This window comes from Anticarsia gemmatalis, chromosome 15 (assembly GCF_050436995.1).
Source record: "Anticarsia gemmatalis isolate Benzon Research Colony breed Stoneville strain chromosome 15, ilAntGemm2 primary, whole genome shotgun sequence".
Taxonomy (NCBI): domain Eukaryota; kingdom Metazoa; phylum Arthropoda; class Insecta; order Lepidoptera; family Erebidae; genus Anticarsia; species Anticarsia gemmatalis.
Genome location: NC_134759.1, coordinates 3,784,022 through 3,802,819, shown reverse-complemented (window position 1 = coordinate 3,802,819; position 18,798 = coordinate 3,784,022). Strand labels below are relative to the sequence as shown.

The following is an 18,798-nucleotide window of genomic DNA, read 5'->3' as shown; positions in this document are numbered from 1 at the left end:
ACCACTACTTGGCTGTCAATTTCGATTTGCTTCGGTGACTGGTGTTTGTTGGCGTATCTCTAAAACTTAAAAAATATCCTGATAATTATTGTATTTGGTGTGTTTTGTGTGTTAAAATCCTCAAAATGAATCGCAGAAGAGCTCATGATGAAGACGACGGTTATGGTTAGTTTACAAAAGTTATTTCTTCAATACTGTTTTAGGTTATAAACTAAGTTAGTTTGATGACCCTTGGTTTACTTTTGTTTTAGAGCGTCTTCATCGCAAGAGACGCCGTGTTTCTGAGAACCAGGAGATCGAAGACAGATTAGAATCCTTGATTCTGAGAGTCGGAGAGAAGAGTAGTTCTAGTTTAGAGAGTAACTTGGAGGGTTTGGCGAGCGTATTGGAAGCTGATTTGAGTACGTTCCGTGTCAAAATTTTACGTATTCTCACGGACTGTGCGATTCGTATGCCTGAGAAGTGTACGATATACGCCACCCTAGTAGGTCTTCTCAATGCCAAAAATTACAATTTCGGTGGAGAATTTGTTGACTACATTGTAAAGACTTTCAAAGAGAACTTGAAGACCGGCAAATGGAACGCGGCAAGATATTGCCTCAGATTTATAGCAGATTTAGTTAATTGCCACGTATTGGCTGCTTCTTCCCTGTTAACTCTATTGGAAACATTAGTTGATTGTGCTAATGAAGATGGAGTGCCACAAGTAAGAAGGGATTGGTTTATATTTGCTGTGTTGTCGGCGTTGCCGTGGGTCGGCAGAGAGTTGTATGAAAAGAAGGAATCTCAACTTGATCACTTATTGACAACCATAGACATATTTTTGAACAAGCGCAGCAAAAAGCACTGGCCAGCACTAAAAGTGTGGTCTAATGATTCACCTCATTTACAAGAGGAATATTTGGATTGTCTGTGGGCTCAGATAAAGAAATTAAAACAGGATAACTGGTCAGAGAAGCACATTCCTAGGCCTTACCTTGCTTTTGACTCAATTCTGTGTGAAGCCTTACAACACACATTGCCTGCTATACAAGTAAGTTGACATAATCAAATTATAATCTTAAAAACTTTATCACAATAGACAGTTTGGGTGATACAAAATTGTTACCTGATAAACATGCTATGGATTCCAATAAGATCATGTTATAACAAATACCAATCTACAAAAGTGTTAATTTAAATGATATTACATACTCTTAGTTAATTAATTTGGCACTTAGTGCATAACTGTTTTAATATTCCTTACATGTAATAAAATTATGTTAAGACATGTCTTCAAAACTTATCTAAATAATTAAATTTTTCAGCCTCCACCACATAATGACAATGATACATATCCAATGCCAAGAGTGATCTTCCGCATGTTTGACTACACAGACTGTCCCGATGGACCAGTACTACCAGGAGCCCACTCCATTGAACGGTTCCTCATTGAAGAACACCTTCACAACATACTGGAGGCGTATCACTTAGAACGCAAAGAATGTGCGGCACAACTATTATGCTTCCCTTACAAAGCAAAGATACCGTTAGAATACTGTATTGTAGAAGTGATATTTGCAGAACTGTTTAACTTACCGAGACCGAGATACTTGGAAATCTGTTACGGTTCAGTTTTGATTGAGTTGTGTAAGCTGCAGCCATCCACAATGCCACAAGTGCTGGCACAAGCTACAGAGATATTGTTTTTGAGGATTGACAATATGAATATTGCTTGTTTTGACAGGTTAGTAGTCATATATTATCACTGACTATAGTAAGTTACAATGCATGATCCATGTGCCCAAAGAGCAGATTTCATCTCCAATAGTATAATGGAAATATTCAGTAAATATGACTTTCAAATATTTCAGGTTTGTCAATTGGTTCTCATATCATTTGAGCAACTTCCAGTACCGTTGGTCGTGGGAGGACTGGGACGCGTGTGTTCGGTTGGACCCTGAACATCCCAAACCCAGGTTCGTCAGAGAGGTCCTTGGAAAATGTCTCAGGTTGGTATAAATTTTTGTTTATCCTTTTATAGTTATACATTTCTTATCATACTATTTACTTGTTGTTTTCCTTAACCTTGCTAAATTTAATGCTATCTAAGGAGTTTTTATTATTATTTCCACTCTATTATTGCAGACTGTCATATCATCAGAGAATAAAAGACATGGTGCCCGAGTCCTTCGGAGCATTTGTTCCTTTGAAACCTGAACCCATATACAAGTATTCCATGGAAGGAGCAGGTGAGAATAATATCCCATTCATAGTATTTATAATAATTTATTATTCATACAAAATGTATCATTAACTTAATCTACACTTAACTGAACTTAAACATATTTACATTCCGGTAACGCAACATGAAGTTAGGATAGCGCACATTATAGTACTGTTGACTTTCTTGGCTGTAAATAAATGCTTCTAAATCATTTGTAACAACATTTGACTTTATAATAAATAGTTCTCCTTTGTCTGTCTAAAATGGAGATCAATGACAGAAATGACAGTTCAAAGTTACACTGAGTATTCACACTAATAGGAAAGCATTCAGTCTATTCCATTGCCATTAATTCTAGTAAACTAAACGGCCGGTCTTTACTATCCTGAGTTTGACTATCTTGACTATCTTCTTCATAATAATCATCTAAATTTCTACTATCATTCTCTTCTTCGTTGTTAAATGGCGAGTCTTCATCGTCACTGTCATCGTCGTAGTCATCGTCATTCTTCTCCTCCTTGTCTTGTCTCGATGGCTTATGATCAAGGGAGTGCAAAAACTCTTCAATATCGTCGTCAATAGGTATGTATTGTTCGTTTTTAACGCTTTCGTTCTCACTGAGGTCTGGTGCGGCGGTTGACTGCGAGTTTGGTTTATCCGTCATGTCATCCATAGTGAAACCTCCGAACAGTTCGTCAAATATGTCTGGTGTAGATGCACTCACTGTTGTAGAACTGGTGACACTACTAGTAGGCACGGTGATCGTTGTTATTTCAACTTCGGTCGATGCTTTCCCGGTCTCGATAGTCGTAAGATTACTATGCTTCTTCTTTTTACATTTGGTCTTATTCTTTGCGTCAGATTGTGACGATGCGTCAACCGTCTGTCCAGTTGTTGACTGAGTATCTTGTGTGTCTAAATTTATGTCAGATATTGTAGATGTAGCCGGGAATATGTATTCATCGTCGTCAGTAGGTTCTCGAAGATCGTTATCTTTGTCGTCTTCGGCATCTTTTTCTATGATATCTTCCGGTTCTTCGTCTCGGTTCCACTCTAACGACGATTGATTGGCAGTTTTATATAGTTCCACGGTTGCAAGTGTAGAAGTTGCTACATTATCGTCAGGATGTGGTGTTGTGCTACCTCTTTCTTTGTTCAAAGGAAGAACGCGATCTTCGTGATATTCTCTGTGTCTCTCAGTTTCTAAAAGTCTAGGAGTGCTTGAAGGAATATATCCTTGGAATTTAGAAGCTTTTCTTCTTAAAGGAAACGTACTTGGTATGGTGGGTACTGTTCGGTTCTTCTCTATTGCGGCGGCCGACCATTTGTCATGGTTTACAGACGTACCTTTTTGCATTAGTGTGGATTGTCTGAACCGATTTTTACTTTTTGGTTGCGTAGTTGAAACAGTTGGTTCGATTTCCGTAGTAGTACTTGGAATACTAGGAGTAGTTGATGATCTCGTGGTAGTCGTAGGTCGGGAGGTTGTCGGTGTCGTACTTGTGGTCGTGGAGGTCGTGGTCGATGTCGAACTGGTGACAGTGGGGGCTCCTTTGTGCTTAGTTTCCCATACAGAGTTGGCTCCACTCGTCGCTGCAGAGCTCGCTTGTGGCGTTAAGTCTTCGGAGGAGGGTTTCTTTGTAGGATATTTCCGCGTCGGTTTCACAGTAGTGGTGGTACTTGTGGTAGTCGTGATTCGCTTGTGTTTCTTAACTTTATCTGGTTTTGTGAACTTTGGCGGTGGTCGTGTTCGCTTAGGCTTAGCAGTTGTAGTCGTCGTTGTAGTAGTGGTCGTGCTTGTCGTGGTGGTGGCCCTGGTGGGAATGGTTTTAATCTCTTGGGGTTCTTCCGTCGTTGTACTCGGAGAGACTGTAGTTGTCGTGATAAAATCTTCAATAGGGTTTTCCTTTTCTTTCTGCGATGCCATAGGAGTAGTCCTAGTGAACGCGGCTAAGATCTCCGCCCAATGCAACTCGTCATTCTCAGTCAGCAGCCCATGAGCGGTAATAATATCAGGTGAAACTGTAGTGAGGGTATGGAACTTTTTGTTCGGTTTCTTATTTGGCGTAGGTTTACGGTGGTTTTTGGGACCTTTCTTACTGTTAAACAGTTCTGTTAAGTTGAGCGTTATCGGCCTGAAGGCAGTGTCTGCTGAGGAATCGGCGTCCGTATCAGAGTATTGATTATTGTCGAGGATTTGTGGGCTCGGCCGGAAATCGAAAGGTACCGTCTTGTGTGGTTTTGGCGAATGCTTCAATTTTAATGGGGGCATTGGCTTAAATGGCTTTTTATCCATAGTGACAAACACACCCGGGGGAGCGTTATAAACTGGTGGCCTAATATTTTCTGGGAAGTAATTCACTTTCACTGGTATTGGTTTGTTGTTGTAAGTTTTATGAGTAGTACTTAACATTTCTGGTTCTTTGGTAGTATAATCTGTCTCATTTAGTGTGGTTCTGATGGGTGTGTCAATAGAAGATTCTTTCAGCAATTGGAAATTCGTGACGGGTGTCGGCAAGACAGCTGGCTTTGTGGTTTTTGCTGGATACGGTGGTATGTATCTGTTATCTGGGTGAAGAGAGGCGTGAAGGCCGAGCCCGCTTTGATTAGTGTCCATGTAAGGATGCATATAAGATAAGGGTGGCGGCGGTAGCGGGGGACGAGAGTACCTAAACGACTGCGGTTTAATAGAATAAGGCACAATCTTCTTTTGATGATATTGTTCTCGGTCGTTAACGAATCCTAATTTCGAATGTGGTTGAGAATATGGATGCATTGGAACGTAAGAGTTCGGTTTGCGTCGGTATGGAACATCCCCGTGATCGTCTTCATCGTTGAAAAAGCTTGAGAAGATTCTGTCTAAACCATGCGAACCCGATGGTCGTTTAAGAATGTTTTGAGGAGCTATATTTTTATGGAACCATATTGCACGTTGACCTCTTTCGTGGTAGGTCGGAGGTCCGTGATTACGGTACTGTGGAGGCGGTCGTTCCGTGGGATTGTTCTCTTTGATGGTGAAAGTTCTCACTGGATTTTCGAAGGGTTTCTTTAATTTCTTCGTCGCCTGCGATGTCACTGAAAACGTTAACTCGTAGTGGTATTTCCCGGGTGATGTTTCTCCTTGCCTCACTCGTTTCACTGACCAATAGGCCTTGACAGCTTGCGTGCAGTTATCTTTATTGCATTTCTCGGGGAAGGCCTCATCCTCTGCAAATCTGTATCCGTTTTTCTCTTCAAGTAACCTGCCTCTGGCCAATATGATAACATCGCCTGGTGGGAGAGGGTCCGCCTTTATCCTGTCAAATGGTGCAGCCTTAATTTTTTCCCAAAGATCATGGTCGTCTACTTCTTTTGAAACGTTGTAGTCAGGTTTGCTATCGGGCGATATGACGGCACCTTTGGCTATCAGCTGATCTATCTTATCCCTCACCAAAGTTAGGTAGACGCTGTGTCTCAGTGCATCTTCCCAGTAGTGAGCGGGCAGGGCGGCCACTGTTGGCGGTGCGTCAGTCTTAATGAACTCCTGCAGAGTGCCAGCCGGTTCTAGTTTCTCGCCCGACCAATTGCTGAGCGGTATCGGCGTCGGTTTGAAGTCATCGTCTTGTTCGGCGTGGCTTCCTTCTTTCTGTACCTGTAACGACACATAGCGAGCAATTAATAAACATGAAGTGATCGAGTAAATACTAACGGTAATTAAGTGGCTGTAACTGCTACATTAGAATTGTATTTGTCGTAAAAAATGTGTATATTTGAGTATGCGTTTGAAAGTAAAATGGCGGTAGGCGGGAAAGTGCGCCGGAGACGTTGGCGTGTAACAAATCGGTTGCGTGCCTGGCGATCCAACCCTCGCGCGCGATGAGTTTCCAATTGAATAATTTCTGTGTTCAGCTTATTTGGTACGAATCTTGACGGCACTTTTACCTGATTACGAGCCAGCTGCAACTTGTGGATTTCCTGACTTTGATTGAAATTTCCTGTCTTCGTTAGCAAAATAGATTTTTTATGATACAAAAGTACTAATCTGTTTTTTACTAAATCAGTTACGAATAAGATTAATAAATGCTACCAATTTAAATCTTTTAATTGTGCCTGACCGTTATTTTTCATCCATTAATTCATAGGAGGCCATTAGACATGACCTTGCACCCAAAGCTGCGATATCCATCAATAACAATGCACAAAGGGCAGAAACATCCAAACGCACCAATTAGCAGGCATTTTACTAACAATCGTGTTATCTCACAATCTTTGTATAGAGTTTCATAACGCTACACCTTAGCTGAGATGGTTATCGAGTCTTTGGCAATTTCTTTGTATCTCAACAATAACTGTTTATAATTTATCACTGTCTGTGCGTATGATCTAGACCTATATGTTCAAACACCGTAAGTCTAATAAGTCGGTAGAGTTATAGCTCTTATTATCATTATCGTATTAGTATCAATTGACATGATTGGTAGTTGCACTTCGTATCACTTTTATTAGCGTTTCTCTTGAATGTTTGTGCATAATTAGATTTTCTGATAGTTATTCATGTAAAGGAAAGTATTTTCCGTTTTATATGGATGATTCATGTATGCTGGCTGTACGATTCATAAGTAACATAAAAGCTTATAAAAGTAACGTAAAAGTACTTTATGAGGCCCAAATCCTTTTTTTTAAACCAAAGTGGCTTAAGAAAGCTCAAATCATAGATATCTTTACCTTTGACTAACAAATTACCTACTTCTACTGATATATATTATGAAAACTGAAATGATTGACATCGTATCAAATGTGTCATAACACTCATAACAAGTCCATTCAGTGCTTGTAGTGAAAAGTCTAGACTTGCACACAAATGTGCGTTTGTTTGTTTATTCATCTTTTACTGATTGACATGGTTTTTTTTCATTTGGAGATAGTAAAGTTTACTAGAATACAAGATAGGCTAGTTTTTTCTCCCAGATATTTTCTTTTGATATGCAAGGCCGCAGGTAAAAACTCTATGTCTTATTTAACCCGTGACTGTCCCACTGCTCGGCTAGGGTCTCCTCCCGAATGAGGGAGGGTTAAGGCCTTGAGACGTCTTGAGTTCAACACGCGGGCCTATTGCGCGTTGGGGACTTCGTATGCAAGGAAAAAATATTTAAAAACCATCTTCTATAGAATAGATTAAAACATAAAATATTTTTAGTTTTTATAGAATCACATGAGTGGGAAATGAGACGGATTTGTGTAGATAGTGTGGGACTATACGCGGCTACTGGACAATCGTAACTGTTATTTATTGATGTAACAAACCACACGCATAGTGCATACATAGACACATAGACAATACAATGTTTTCAGTTATACTCATCGAAATTTAATATTTTTGTAAATTGTATTGCGTTAGATGTTTACCGCAGTTGTATGCAGCGCGGATTGTTTTGGGATAGAAATGTAACATGTAAGCAATTGTACTTCCGCGTCTCATCGATTAGGTAAAGATGTTTAGTTGTCATGAAGTGATGGTGTGTTAATGATAGTTCTTTTTTTAATGTACTTAATAATTTGGTATCTGTGACATACCGAACTGTAGGACACCAAGTCTCTCAGTGGCAATTCTTTGTGATTTCGCCAATTTCAAAGTTGCCAGACAATATACTTTCATTAGAAGCTACTAACATTTTATTACGTTTATTTACTTCAAATAGTATATTTTTTCAACTACAATTCTTATTAAGACAATGCCTTGGAGGTCAACGGACAGTGAACTTGAAAGCTTCGCCGACCTATTTTCATACCAAACTATTTCACATAAAAAAACAAAAGTGTCCAAAAATTCCCATTAAAACTCCCAGCGCTTTATCGTGTTTATGTCGCTATTTAGTTTATTTTAATGATACATTATAGCGTGTAACAGTATGGTTTTCCACGATACTCGTAGTGTCTAGATGTAGTTGATTGCTCTACTTGCTTGGGAACAACGACGGTAAACAATGAACTGCCTACAGTAAAGGTCATTGTCTGTTGTATAATACACTTAATATTATTATACACTATTTATTTTCATTGAAATATATGTCAAATGTTTGTCTCTCGCTTGTTGATATTTTAGAACAATCGTCTGTAACAGTTTTTTTTTCTATAATTGTCAATTTCGCTGTTTTTGCTTCTTAGACTGCAAACATTCACATTATAATAATAGTATAGACTTTTATTCTAACTTGACGTACAAGTTAGATTATAGTATGATTTTAAAATGATGTCAATGCCGCGAAGTTTATATAGAAACTAGATTGTAATCCTGTTATTTTTAGCTGTTATTAATTGAGTAAACGAATTATGTTTTGCATAATTACTATACTTTTAAATGATAATGGCTATAGGCCTGTGTAACTTGCGCTTTGAAGCTATCTATTGTATTGTAGCTTATATTGATCAAAAGTGGTGAAACTTTTTATCGTATTTGGAAATCGGAATGTTAAATCCTGACGCTATAGTATAGTACGCTAGAATCATTATGGATCGTGATCAGTTACTGTATATCAACATAATTAATGTAAAATGCCACATTCTCCAAATGAGAAAATGTTCGTCTGTCGCGTTTCGCGATCCGCTCAATTAATTTGAAGGATCGTAGCTTAACGTGTTATTTTGGAATTCGTTGTTCTATCTGTATCGGTGCTACTTTTCCGAGCCGCTGCTAACTTTCAATTTGAAATGTCTCATGCGCTATGAGAACTTCCGCAATGTGGCGCGTTATTTGATTTCCAATCGATCGTTATGATTATTAGCTATCTGAAAAGTCTTATTTAGAAATAAATATTTATCTGGTAGTTGTAAAAGTTTACATATTTACTAATAAGTACTTACAATAAGCGCAAAGATAACGCATATTAACGCAGATCTCATGTTCGATCACTGTTTCACGGCACTGCACGATTGTTTACCACTGTGGTTGTGCGTTAGTATGACGAGTGCGGCGCATGCGCACTGGCGGCGCGGACTGCCGCTGGCTGCGCGCGCGCGCACCACGCACTGCACCACCCACTCTTCGTGCTTCAAGCTCCGTCGCGGAAGATACACCAACGATACAGCTTTCTTGTATAACAATACATTTCTTTAATTTCATGCGTAAACAACTTTTCCATATAAACGTCCAAGAAAATAATTAAGTAAATATATAGGTATTTCACTACCGTGGTGATCACGAAAGTTACAAATATCTATGACCACTGCTAATTTATGTCTACTATTTAATTCCTGTATTTCATCGCGTCGGCACATATTTTATTTATTGGTGTAACTTTTCGACTAGGTAATTTATTGTGTAGTGTTTAACATAGCGTCACTTTAATGAACCCAGTTATTTAGTTTTTATGTGCGTGTGTAAGGAACTGCTATTTATACCTTATAATTGTATGCACACTTTATGCATTGTACCAATAACACCGAAATAACATTTACATATATATAAAAAAAATATTTTTCTCCCAATATTGTATACAAACCGTGATTGAAATTATGTTATTCATGGGACTGATAAGTAATTTCTTGCTTGAGCGTCTCAAGAATGTTAGTTCCCTATTTTCTCATTTCGTTTTGGAGCACATTAAGGCTTTAATAATGGCATGTAAAATATAGTATTTTTGTGTAATAAATACTATTCATTGCGGTAGGTGTTTTCCCTTTAGGAGGGACTAGCTATGGCTAGAGATTTATTTAAACATTTTATCAAATTAACTTAATAAATAAAATACTCGTGTGATTTTAAAATACTTAATTAGTTACATTACTCTATACGACGATATAAAGGTACCTTTATATTATGGTAATTATGTTGCAAATACGGTGAAAAGTATAATTTTCTTACAGGAATTATTTACTTAAGTATTTCGCGCAGTTCGCATGGAAATATGTTCGTGTCGACTGTATAAGGACAATTCTTTCATGCTATTCATTACGATTTCTTTTGTCAAAGATTTGAGTACGCCTTTCATTTCCGTAAAAAATGTTTCATTATGACGTCTTTAGTAAGTCAGAAGCCCTTTAGAACATTTCGTGAATGTTTTTGTTGGGCTAAGCGTTTAAGTTTACCGACAAGTAAATGATTAACGGAAAAAACATTTTTTTTAACCCACTACTGTCCCGTTTCTGGGCAAGGGTCTCCTGCCAAACGAGGGGTTGGACCTTGAGTCCACCACGCTGGCAAAGTGCGGGTTGGGGACAATTTTGTTTATCACGTTTCTAGAGTGTTCTTAATGTTTAAAATAAATATGTTTTTACTCTTACTATTGACATAATAATATAATGACTTTTTTATATTTTCAATTTTAGCGAATCCCGGTTCAGGTAAGCCTTTATCAAAAATCTTTGGATGGCGTTATTTTATTTGTTAAAAATAGAGGCATGATTTTTTCCGTAAATATTATTTCTTCGATACATATTATTTCATGTGGTTTAGTAGTTGATGTTGAAAAAAATATTTTGATCATTTTTGATTTTGTGTTAGATTGTGGCGTATTTCGAAGCTGAAAACTGTTTCTATATTTTTACTATCCGATATATTTATTGCGGCATTTTTTTTATATTTCAACGTCTTCCTTATATATTGTGCGATTTTTTATATTATGTATATTTTATATTAGCATGTTGGGGCTATGCATGAATAAATAGACTTAAATAGAGAATCTGCCGGCTTTGTGTTAAAAGAGTTGTCTGCCTCGATGGTAGCGGTCACGAATGCGAGTGTTGGTCGGGGTTCCAGGTTTGGTTGGAACAAAGACTTTTTCTTATTTTCAAGTAACTTTTTAGATTTTTTGTTTTACTTAGTTCTAGTTTTCATGAAAATAGTAGCGTTGCAAATGAATATCAGTTTGGAATACGTTCAAACACATTACCCTCCTCGGCGTCGCGCAGTCGCGTAAAAAGGGTTTTTTTTTGTCTACCTATGGTAGGTACGTATGTAAATTTTGCGATTTAGTAACTATAGGACATAGATATTGTAATAGGAAGTTCTACTGACCGTTAAATGATTATCATTTGGTCTAAGTGAGGAAGCTACCGCAACTTCTATGACGTATCCCCGCGCTAACGACTTTTTAAAAACGCGCTGTTCATTGTGCTCTTAGATTTTATCGAGTTTTCGCTATATTGTTCTACGGTCATGTTATTACTGAACTGTCGTGGGATGAATAGAAGAGGGTTAAACGACAATTAAGCTTAGCTAACTAGAAGTATGATGCTTACACAATATAAGTTTAAATCGCCAATAATAAGTACTTTATAGACAGGTATCTACCTACACCGGGCTGAGGAAGTTTCGCAGTAACCCGAATTCTTTTCGAATGTTTTACTAATTCGAGACAGACTTTTTAGGACATTCCAAATATTTTCACATAATTTTATATAATAATATCTAAGTCTCATTTTCTTTATAATGAAATAAGTATCCAAATTTTCACTCAATAAAAGATAAACAGCTCTCAAATATGTTTGTTTCACAAAATCTCCGCTGAAAAACTAGAATCTTCCACGCAAGGGTGGTCGAGTGAAATTCTTGTCTCGCGTGCACACTTTCCATCTCGTGGATACAGTTTTTTATACAAACTCGAACACGGAACGTTGTGAACTACTCCTTAGATTGTCATTTAAAAACGACATAAGGTAATTTCAACTTTATATTTTAAATAGTAGAGTTAGTTTTCCTTTTGCTTGTAACTTTGTCAATTACTGATTATTGGTTAACATTGAATAAATTATTCTACATCAACATGAGATGCTATGCATGAACGCATAGAGAATCCGTCTGCTTTCCTTGTTCACTAATATTATGTTGATTTAATGAAATATTATCGATTGCATTTTGATTTACGTTTCACGTATAAATCAAACGAAGAATGCAACATGAACGTCTTTTACTTTTATTGAGCTGCGCTTCGTGACTATTGGTTATAGATTTAAATGTGTTATATTATTTCGTCATTTTATTTATATACTGATTGTTTGTATTCAAAAAGGAAAACGAATATTGCTTCCTTTATTACGCTAGTTTTTTATCACATACTATATGCAATTTAGTTCCTGTTCAATTGAAATATAAGAACTAATAATGTATACCTGGGTCAATTATGGCCAACCGAAAAATATACCATTTTTCCAAGGCTCATGGATGCACTTTAACCGATACCAAGTTACAAGCAGGGCTCTGTAAAAGTTGACAGGTACGCTGTTACACTAGCGACAATTTAAGATCTCATTACAATATTTCGTGTTTGGAAAAATAGTTTGTGCTTTTATTTTTCGGCTGGCCATATTTGACCTAGGTAACTTAAATCGCTATTTTAATCATGTTAAAGGAGCTAGAATTAAAGTATAACACAGTTATAGTATATTTTATCTAGTAGTAATTCCCACCGCGGTCCATCAAGTTCTCATGATCGGTCGGTACGTTCGCGATAACACGCGTTTGCGCAACTCCGCTCCGGTATTGTTCGCGCACTATCGCGCACTGCATCTTGGCTAATTATCGCCGTATTGCTCTTTATCCGACCTCTTATTATACACCTACTACTGTGAAATATTGCACACTAGTTGGGAAATGTACTATAAGTCGATTTGTGAAGATTGTAAGGATAACTCATGTGTTTTTCCATGTACCTAATCTTGAGCAATGATAAATGTTCTAAAATAAAGCTAAACTAAGTGAGTAATTTTCCTTTATGAAATTAAATAAATCGTTACCTACAAGAGCTTTAGCCCTATCAACAATGTTAGCCATTTTAATATTAGCCCTACATGGCTGTATCGTTTTTTATTTATCCATCTTTACGTCCTATCATCTGACATTATTTTTAAAATATGGTTCGGAGAGACACGACCAAGTTTTCACCCACTCACTGAATCTGATGTACTATTTATTCTTCTTATAGCTGCCCTCCCCGGAACAGAAGCAGCTCACCAGTTAGTGGTCTGTGTCCGCAACAAGTGCACTCCCGAAGAGGCTCTGAACGTACTACGCGAGTTACCGAACCCGCTCCGTGAAGGCGAACAGCCGGCCGCCGCACAAGCCGCGCCCTACAACCCACTGAAGATAGATGTGTTTGTACAAACGCTGCTGAACCTCGGCAGCAAGAGTATATCGCACAGTTTCGCGGCGATTTCCAAGTTCCATTATGTGTTTAAGGTAAGTTATGTTGTTTGAGTTAATATTACTCGGCACGATAACGTATGAATCAGTAAAACATTTTAGAAATGTACTTATATCTAGTATTATTTTGAATAAACGGAGATTATATGTCGCCAAACATATATGCCAGAAATGCTCATAGGCTCATAGTCAGTGGCGCTCACAGGTCGGTTAACGATCTGTGGGTTAAGCAAACCTTGACCCGGTCATTCCATAGATGGGTGACCGCATAGTGGTATTTGAACTGGGCGTCTCCGTGCTTTGGAGTGCACGTAAAAATTCAGTCCCGGTTGATGTCAATCAAGATAACAGTTAGGCCACGTCAAAGGCGTTCGGATGGCTTAAACAACTTTGTCACTAGGTTGACCACTAACCAAACGATAAGAAGAAGAAGAAGGATTATTAAAGACGAAATATTTTTGTACCAGATTCTAGCAGAATCCGAAGAAGCTCAAATCTGCATTCTCCGCAACGTGTGGGAGCTGTGGCAGCGTCACCCGCAGATGGTGTGCGTGCTGGTGGACAAGATGCTCAAGACACAGATCGTGGAGTGTAACGCGGTGGCCACGTGGCTGTTCTCCAAGGAGATGGCGCCCTTCTTCACACACGCATACCTGTGGGAAGTACTCCATCTTACCATTGATAAGATGAACAAGCATGTCTCGAAATTGAGTGAGTATGATAGTTAATACGGTATTTTATTACTTCGACTGTTTATTACTACTTCTTAAATTGAGCTTAAATTTTTAACTGTTTATTACCACTTCATAAATTAAGCTTAAATTATTTCTGACGACGATATTTGTGGCGTAGTGGATAAGGTAGTTTTGACGATTTCCATACAAAGCTAATATTTGTTGAATCAACAAATATTTATTCCGGGTCTTGCTGCATGTATATTGTGTCCGATCAGCAAAAATAAAGAAAAAACTAACTAACGTTTTATAAAATTTCACTGTATTCTATATTAGGAATATCATCTCATTTCTGTCCTAGAGCATCTTTCTCTAGGACAGAAATGAGACGAAAACGTAGTAAGTTCTGATTATTTAATAAAATTTGTGAAAACTAGGTGGTGAGCTTCAAGAAGCGAGGGAAGCATTGGCGAGAGCAGACTCCAGCAGTTCCGACTCTGAAGATGAGAATAATACCAAGAAGAAAAAAGATCAAGACAAACCAACAGAAGAGGTACGATCAATTTTATTGTATTACTTGTGAATGATTCACAAATCTTGATAAGTCCTGAATTGATAGATAGTTTAGATAAAGTGACAGTGCATAAATCTGTCAAAATTTAAGCTAACTAATGCTTACTTCTAGTTTTACTAGATGATTTATTAACTCTCGTTTCTTTATGACTGACAGCCTTTGTTGTCTGAGTGTTAATGTTGTGCCGTCCACGATGCGATTGGTTCGATTTGTGAGTTGCATAAAGTTTTATTGAAAATTCCTATGCATACATACATACTTCTTGTTAGAATATATTTTAACTAGCTCTGGTATGGTAAATGCTATCCCCCACAAAATTTTTGTGGTGAACAGTGTATATCATATAATACACCATTGCGTATGCGTACGTAGACTTGTATGTACTATCGAACCAACTGAATCATGACCCATTTTGCCGATAATTCGCTTGAAACCGTCAGTAAGAATTTAATCTCTATCATCAAAGTTGCACTTAGGATGTTATAATATAAAATTAACCATATTTTTCTAGGCTGTAGAGCGCATGGAGGAGCGTCTGGAGGCGGCGCACATGGACCAGAAGCGTCTGTTCCTGATCGTGTTCCAGCGCTTCATCATGATCCTGTCGGAGCACCTCGTGCGCTGCGACACGGACGCGCGCGACCCCGACACGCACTGGTACCGCAGCACCGTGGGCCGCCTGCGACAGGTCTTCCTCATCGTGAGTATTTACCTATTTATTAAATAAATAAATTTAACCCATTACTGTCCCACTGCTGGGCAAAGGTCTCCCGTAATGAGGGAGGTTTAGGCCTTGAGTTCACCACGCTGGCCAAGTGCGGGTCGATGCCAATAAATGTATTAAACAAATTTTAGGCATGCAAGGTATGTTTTCCTTCACCGTTGGAGCATGTGATAATTATTTCTAATACACACATAACTTCGAAAAGTCATTGGTGTTTCGGGTTCGTACCTGCGAACACTTGCTTGGGAGGTGTCCAGTTATACCACTCGGCTATCACCTATTTATTAACTTGGGGAAAAAATCCCTTCGGATGCCCGCTATCCTTAGGGGAGGAAAGATTATGTGCTGATATAACAAAAAAACCCGCCCGGGTAACCATCCGTAACATGCGGACTAAGGAAGCCCTGAGACCTAAAAAACACTTCAGTGAAAAAGTCACATTTCTGGTGAGATTCGAACCCTTTTCCAATTACATGTAATCTGAATACATATTTCAATCTCACAACAGCTTTCTACTTCAGATCTTGTGTGTGGTCGTTTTATTCTATCAAACACAGCCGTGGTGTCCAAGAAAAAAAAATGACTTCATAACTACATTCTAAATCCCAATTTTATATTCTTAAAACCAAAAGAAATTAAGAAAAACCACGACAATATCTACAAACTTCTATATCTTACTAACACTCGTTATTTCTTTCAGCACCACGAACAAGTGCAGAAGTACAGCAGTACTCTGGAGACCTTGCTGTTCACCCAGGACCTGGACCCGCACATTCTGGATGTGTTCCATCAGTTCATCGCGCTGACCGCTTAGCGCTTAATCGACCTGGACACTCAGATTGAGCTCGATTGAACTACTTCAACGTAGTGTGCGCTCAATCTAAAGTGAGGCCAATGAAACATGATAATTTGTGTAAACTAAGATCCAAAGAAAAAAATCTAAACCAACTGTTATCCCAGTGCTGGGCAAAGGTCTCCTATTGAAATAAGGGTGGGGGCCTTTAGTCCACCACGCTGGCTTAGTGCAAGTTGGGAACTTGCCCTAAAGAGCTTTTTTAAAGTTCTCTTTGGCATGCAAGTTTTCATCACGATGTTTTCCTCCACCATTAACATAAGTCGTGATTATTTCAACTGCTGAGATGCTAAGGGGACTCTTCCATGATAGGCAATAACACAACATGTTTAAATTGACTAGTTTCAATATCGATCTTGTACAACAAATTATATACTAATACCGTAGTTGGCCTACTCCCGGCAGAATCAAATTCAAATTACGATACAAATCGTATTGTTAAGTTCTGAATTAGCTTATGATTGGATGATGGAACTAATTGAATAGTTTAAATTATTGAATTGAATAGTTTAATCTATTTAAATTATTTTCATTTTAAACCAAGTTTTGATCTTACGCCAGTTTGGAATTTAAAAATACAATTTGACATGAGTTTAAATGAGTCTCGGTTGAATTTATATGCGATTCTATTGGTAGTAAGCGTAGTGTGTTTACAATCTTTATTATGTCAAGTTGGCCTCACTTTAAAAATAGTGAAATTATTTGACATTGCATTTGTTTAGTGGCTTGCGTTATCGTGTCAAAGGCGTTGAATTTCATCTCATCTTATTAATGGTCGTGATTTGATCTCAACAGTGAAGTGTTAACGATGAAAGGCTTTTTGCCTTACAGCTTGTTCTTGTGCTTGTATCTAACAATTGATTAGAAGTTATTAAGAAACTGTTTGAACTCTGTGACGAGTTGGTGTGAAAATTGTAGCTAAACACAAGATTAATGTGACTTTACAGCTGCGCGTCGATTAAGTCCGAATTCTGTGTTACTAAGGACCATAAGGATATGTTCTTATGTAATTATTTCTATAGCACCGAAATTTAGTACTATAGAAATGAATACAAAGCAACAAGCCCTTTTGGTCCATACACTCCAATTCCGACTCGGGTCTACGCACAGCTTAACAGCCAGTTTCGCAACTGAATAAGTGTTAAATAAATTATCTGGTGGATAATGACAGTGAATGTATGGAAATAAGTGTCGAAATTCCACCAACAAAGGTATTTGATGCGTATTTAAGAAGTGGTAAAGCTGGCTTAAGTGTCGTCGCGATGCTGTTGATCCGCCATGACAGTTCGATTGCCCTGCCATCTACAATAGTGTGTAGTTCAGAAAATATATGACGCTAGTTAAATGTATTGGTGTTAAGCTAATTTTATAGAACTGCGAGATATGTCAAATTATTTCGAGACTAATCGTCTATACACTATGAAGACTTAACAATCAGTCATGAAATAATTTTGGTGTAATTCAATGGGGTCGCTTTGTGGCATACAAATTGAGCGTTTCCGTGCTTGGAAGGCTATGTCAAAAGTAAGCCAGTATTTCTATAGAACCAGTTATGATCAAAATAGTATTGTTGGACATGAAATATTAGTGTAACGATATATTTATAAACTCGATACAAAGTGATGGTGCGTTTGTTAGTGTTTATCTGATAAGTGTTACGTATTTATGAGACGAAGACATCATTGCCTTGTGTACCCTCCCTCTGGATAGCCTCTACTCTGCATATGAGTCTATAAAGAAATAAGTCTGATCTCCACATAATGAGTAAATGAAGCAATGAAATATTATTATTACGTATGGAAGTGACATCGCGAACTGATTTTTTACTCCTGCTTTAACAAATTGTTGAACAAAACGCGTAAGCGCCCTGAACGTCATGGAACTTACGACGTTTTGATCGGGAGTAACTACTTAATAAGCAATCTAGATACATGAAGTAGTATTTAATGTGTAGTATTTAACCGCTTTGTGCTCACAGGAAGCATTAGTTAGGGCTAGTTAATTGTTTGGCATAGCATATATTCTACGAACATTACTCTTCACTTATACTAATATCTCAATTAAATGAAGTCTGTCCATAATATAGCTTCCACTTTCCTGTCTTCCATATCTCTCACACCATGTTATAAATAATATTCTCGTAACACCAATGATGTCTTCTGTCTCTACCTGTATTAGCTATTCGAATCAAATGTATTTGTAAATCAGATATTTTATCAACCCATACTACGATGTTAGTTTAAGACTGCAATGTGTGTTATACAAAATTAACGCTTATGGGACGTACGAGTATACCATTTATACCTACACAAGGTGTACATTTAACATTAAAAGATATAATGTAAAGACACTAACTATCGATTCTATGAACAGTTCACGGTGAATGTACGGACATCCTGTAGATATGAATGACGAGCTCAAAAGTGTTTTACATAGCGTGCGTTCCAAAAACGTTAATGTACTGATATCTAAATGATAGAATATTATAGTGTCTCTGTTCCTTTACAGTAATTAGAAAATGACAGCATAATATTTATTCTTTAGATATGTTTAATTTGCACATTCTAAGACAAAACCTTTGTGTATAATGATGTGACGATTTCATATTTTTTCATGTAAATAAATTTAGTTAAGTTTAATGTGTTTTATCT

At 37.7% G+C, this 18,798-nt stretch overlaps 2 protein-coding genes across 3 annotated transcripts; one reads left to right on the top strand and one right to left on the bottom strand.

Annotated features, from left to right (window-relative positions):
* Positions 1-3: 3 nt before the first annotated feature.
* Positions 4-18,786, top strand: Cbp80 (Nuclear cap-binding protein subunit 1). 2 transcript variants are annotated; one of them, XM_076123428.1, is made up of 11 exons: positions 4-165; positions 252-1,033; positions 1,308-1,726; positions 1,854-1,991; positions 2,128-2,231; positions 10,511-10,525; positions 13,105-13,358; positions 13,790-14,033; positions 14,434-14,549; positions 15,082-15,270; positions 15,995-18,786. In XM_076123428.1, the coding sequence occupies exons 1-11, from the start codon at positions 126-128 to the stop codon at positions 16,106-16,108; spliced, it is 2,415 nt and encodes an 804-aa protein (XP_075979543.1). In that variant the 5' UTR covers positions 4-125; the 3' UTR covers positions 16,109-18,786. The 2 variants fall into 2 exon arrangements, with proteins under 2 accessions (XP_075979543.1, XP_075979544.1); XM_076123429.1 differs by lacking the exon at positions 10,511-10,525 and having other exon boundaries at positions 5-165.
* Positions 2,253-9,204, bottom strand: LOC142978841 (uncharacterized). The gene is made up of 2 exons (XM_076123433.1): positions 9,047-9,204; positions 2,253-5,837 (listed from the first exon to the last, which is right to left on the bottom strand). Exons 1-2 carry the CDS (start codon positions 9,083-9,085, stop codon positions 2,541-2,543), a joined length of 3,336 nt encoding a protein of 1,111 aa, XP_075979548.1. The 5' UTR covers positions 9,086-9,204; the 3' UTR covers positions 2,253-2,540.
* Positions 18,787-18,798: the final 12 nt, after the last annotated feature.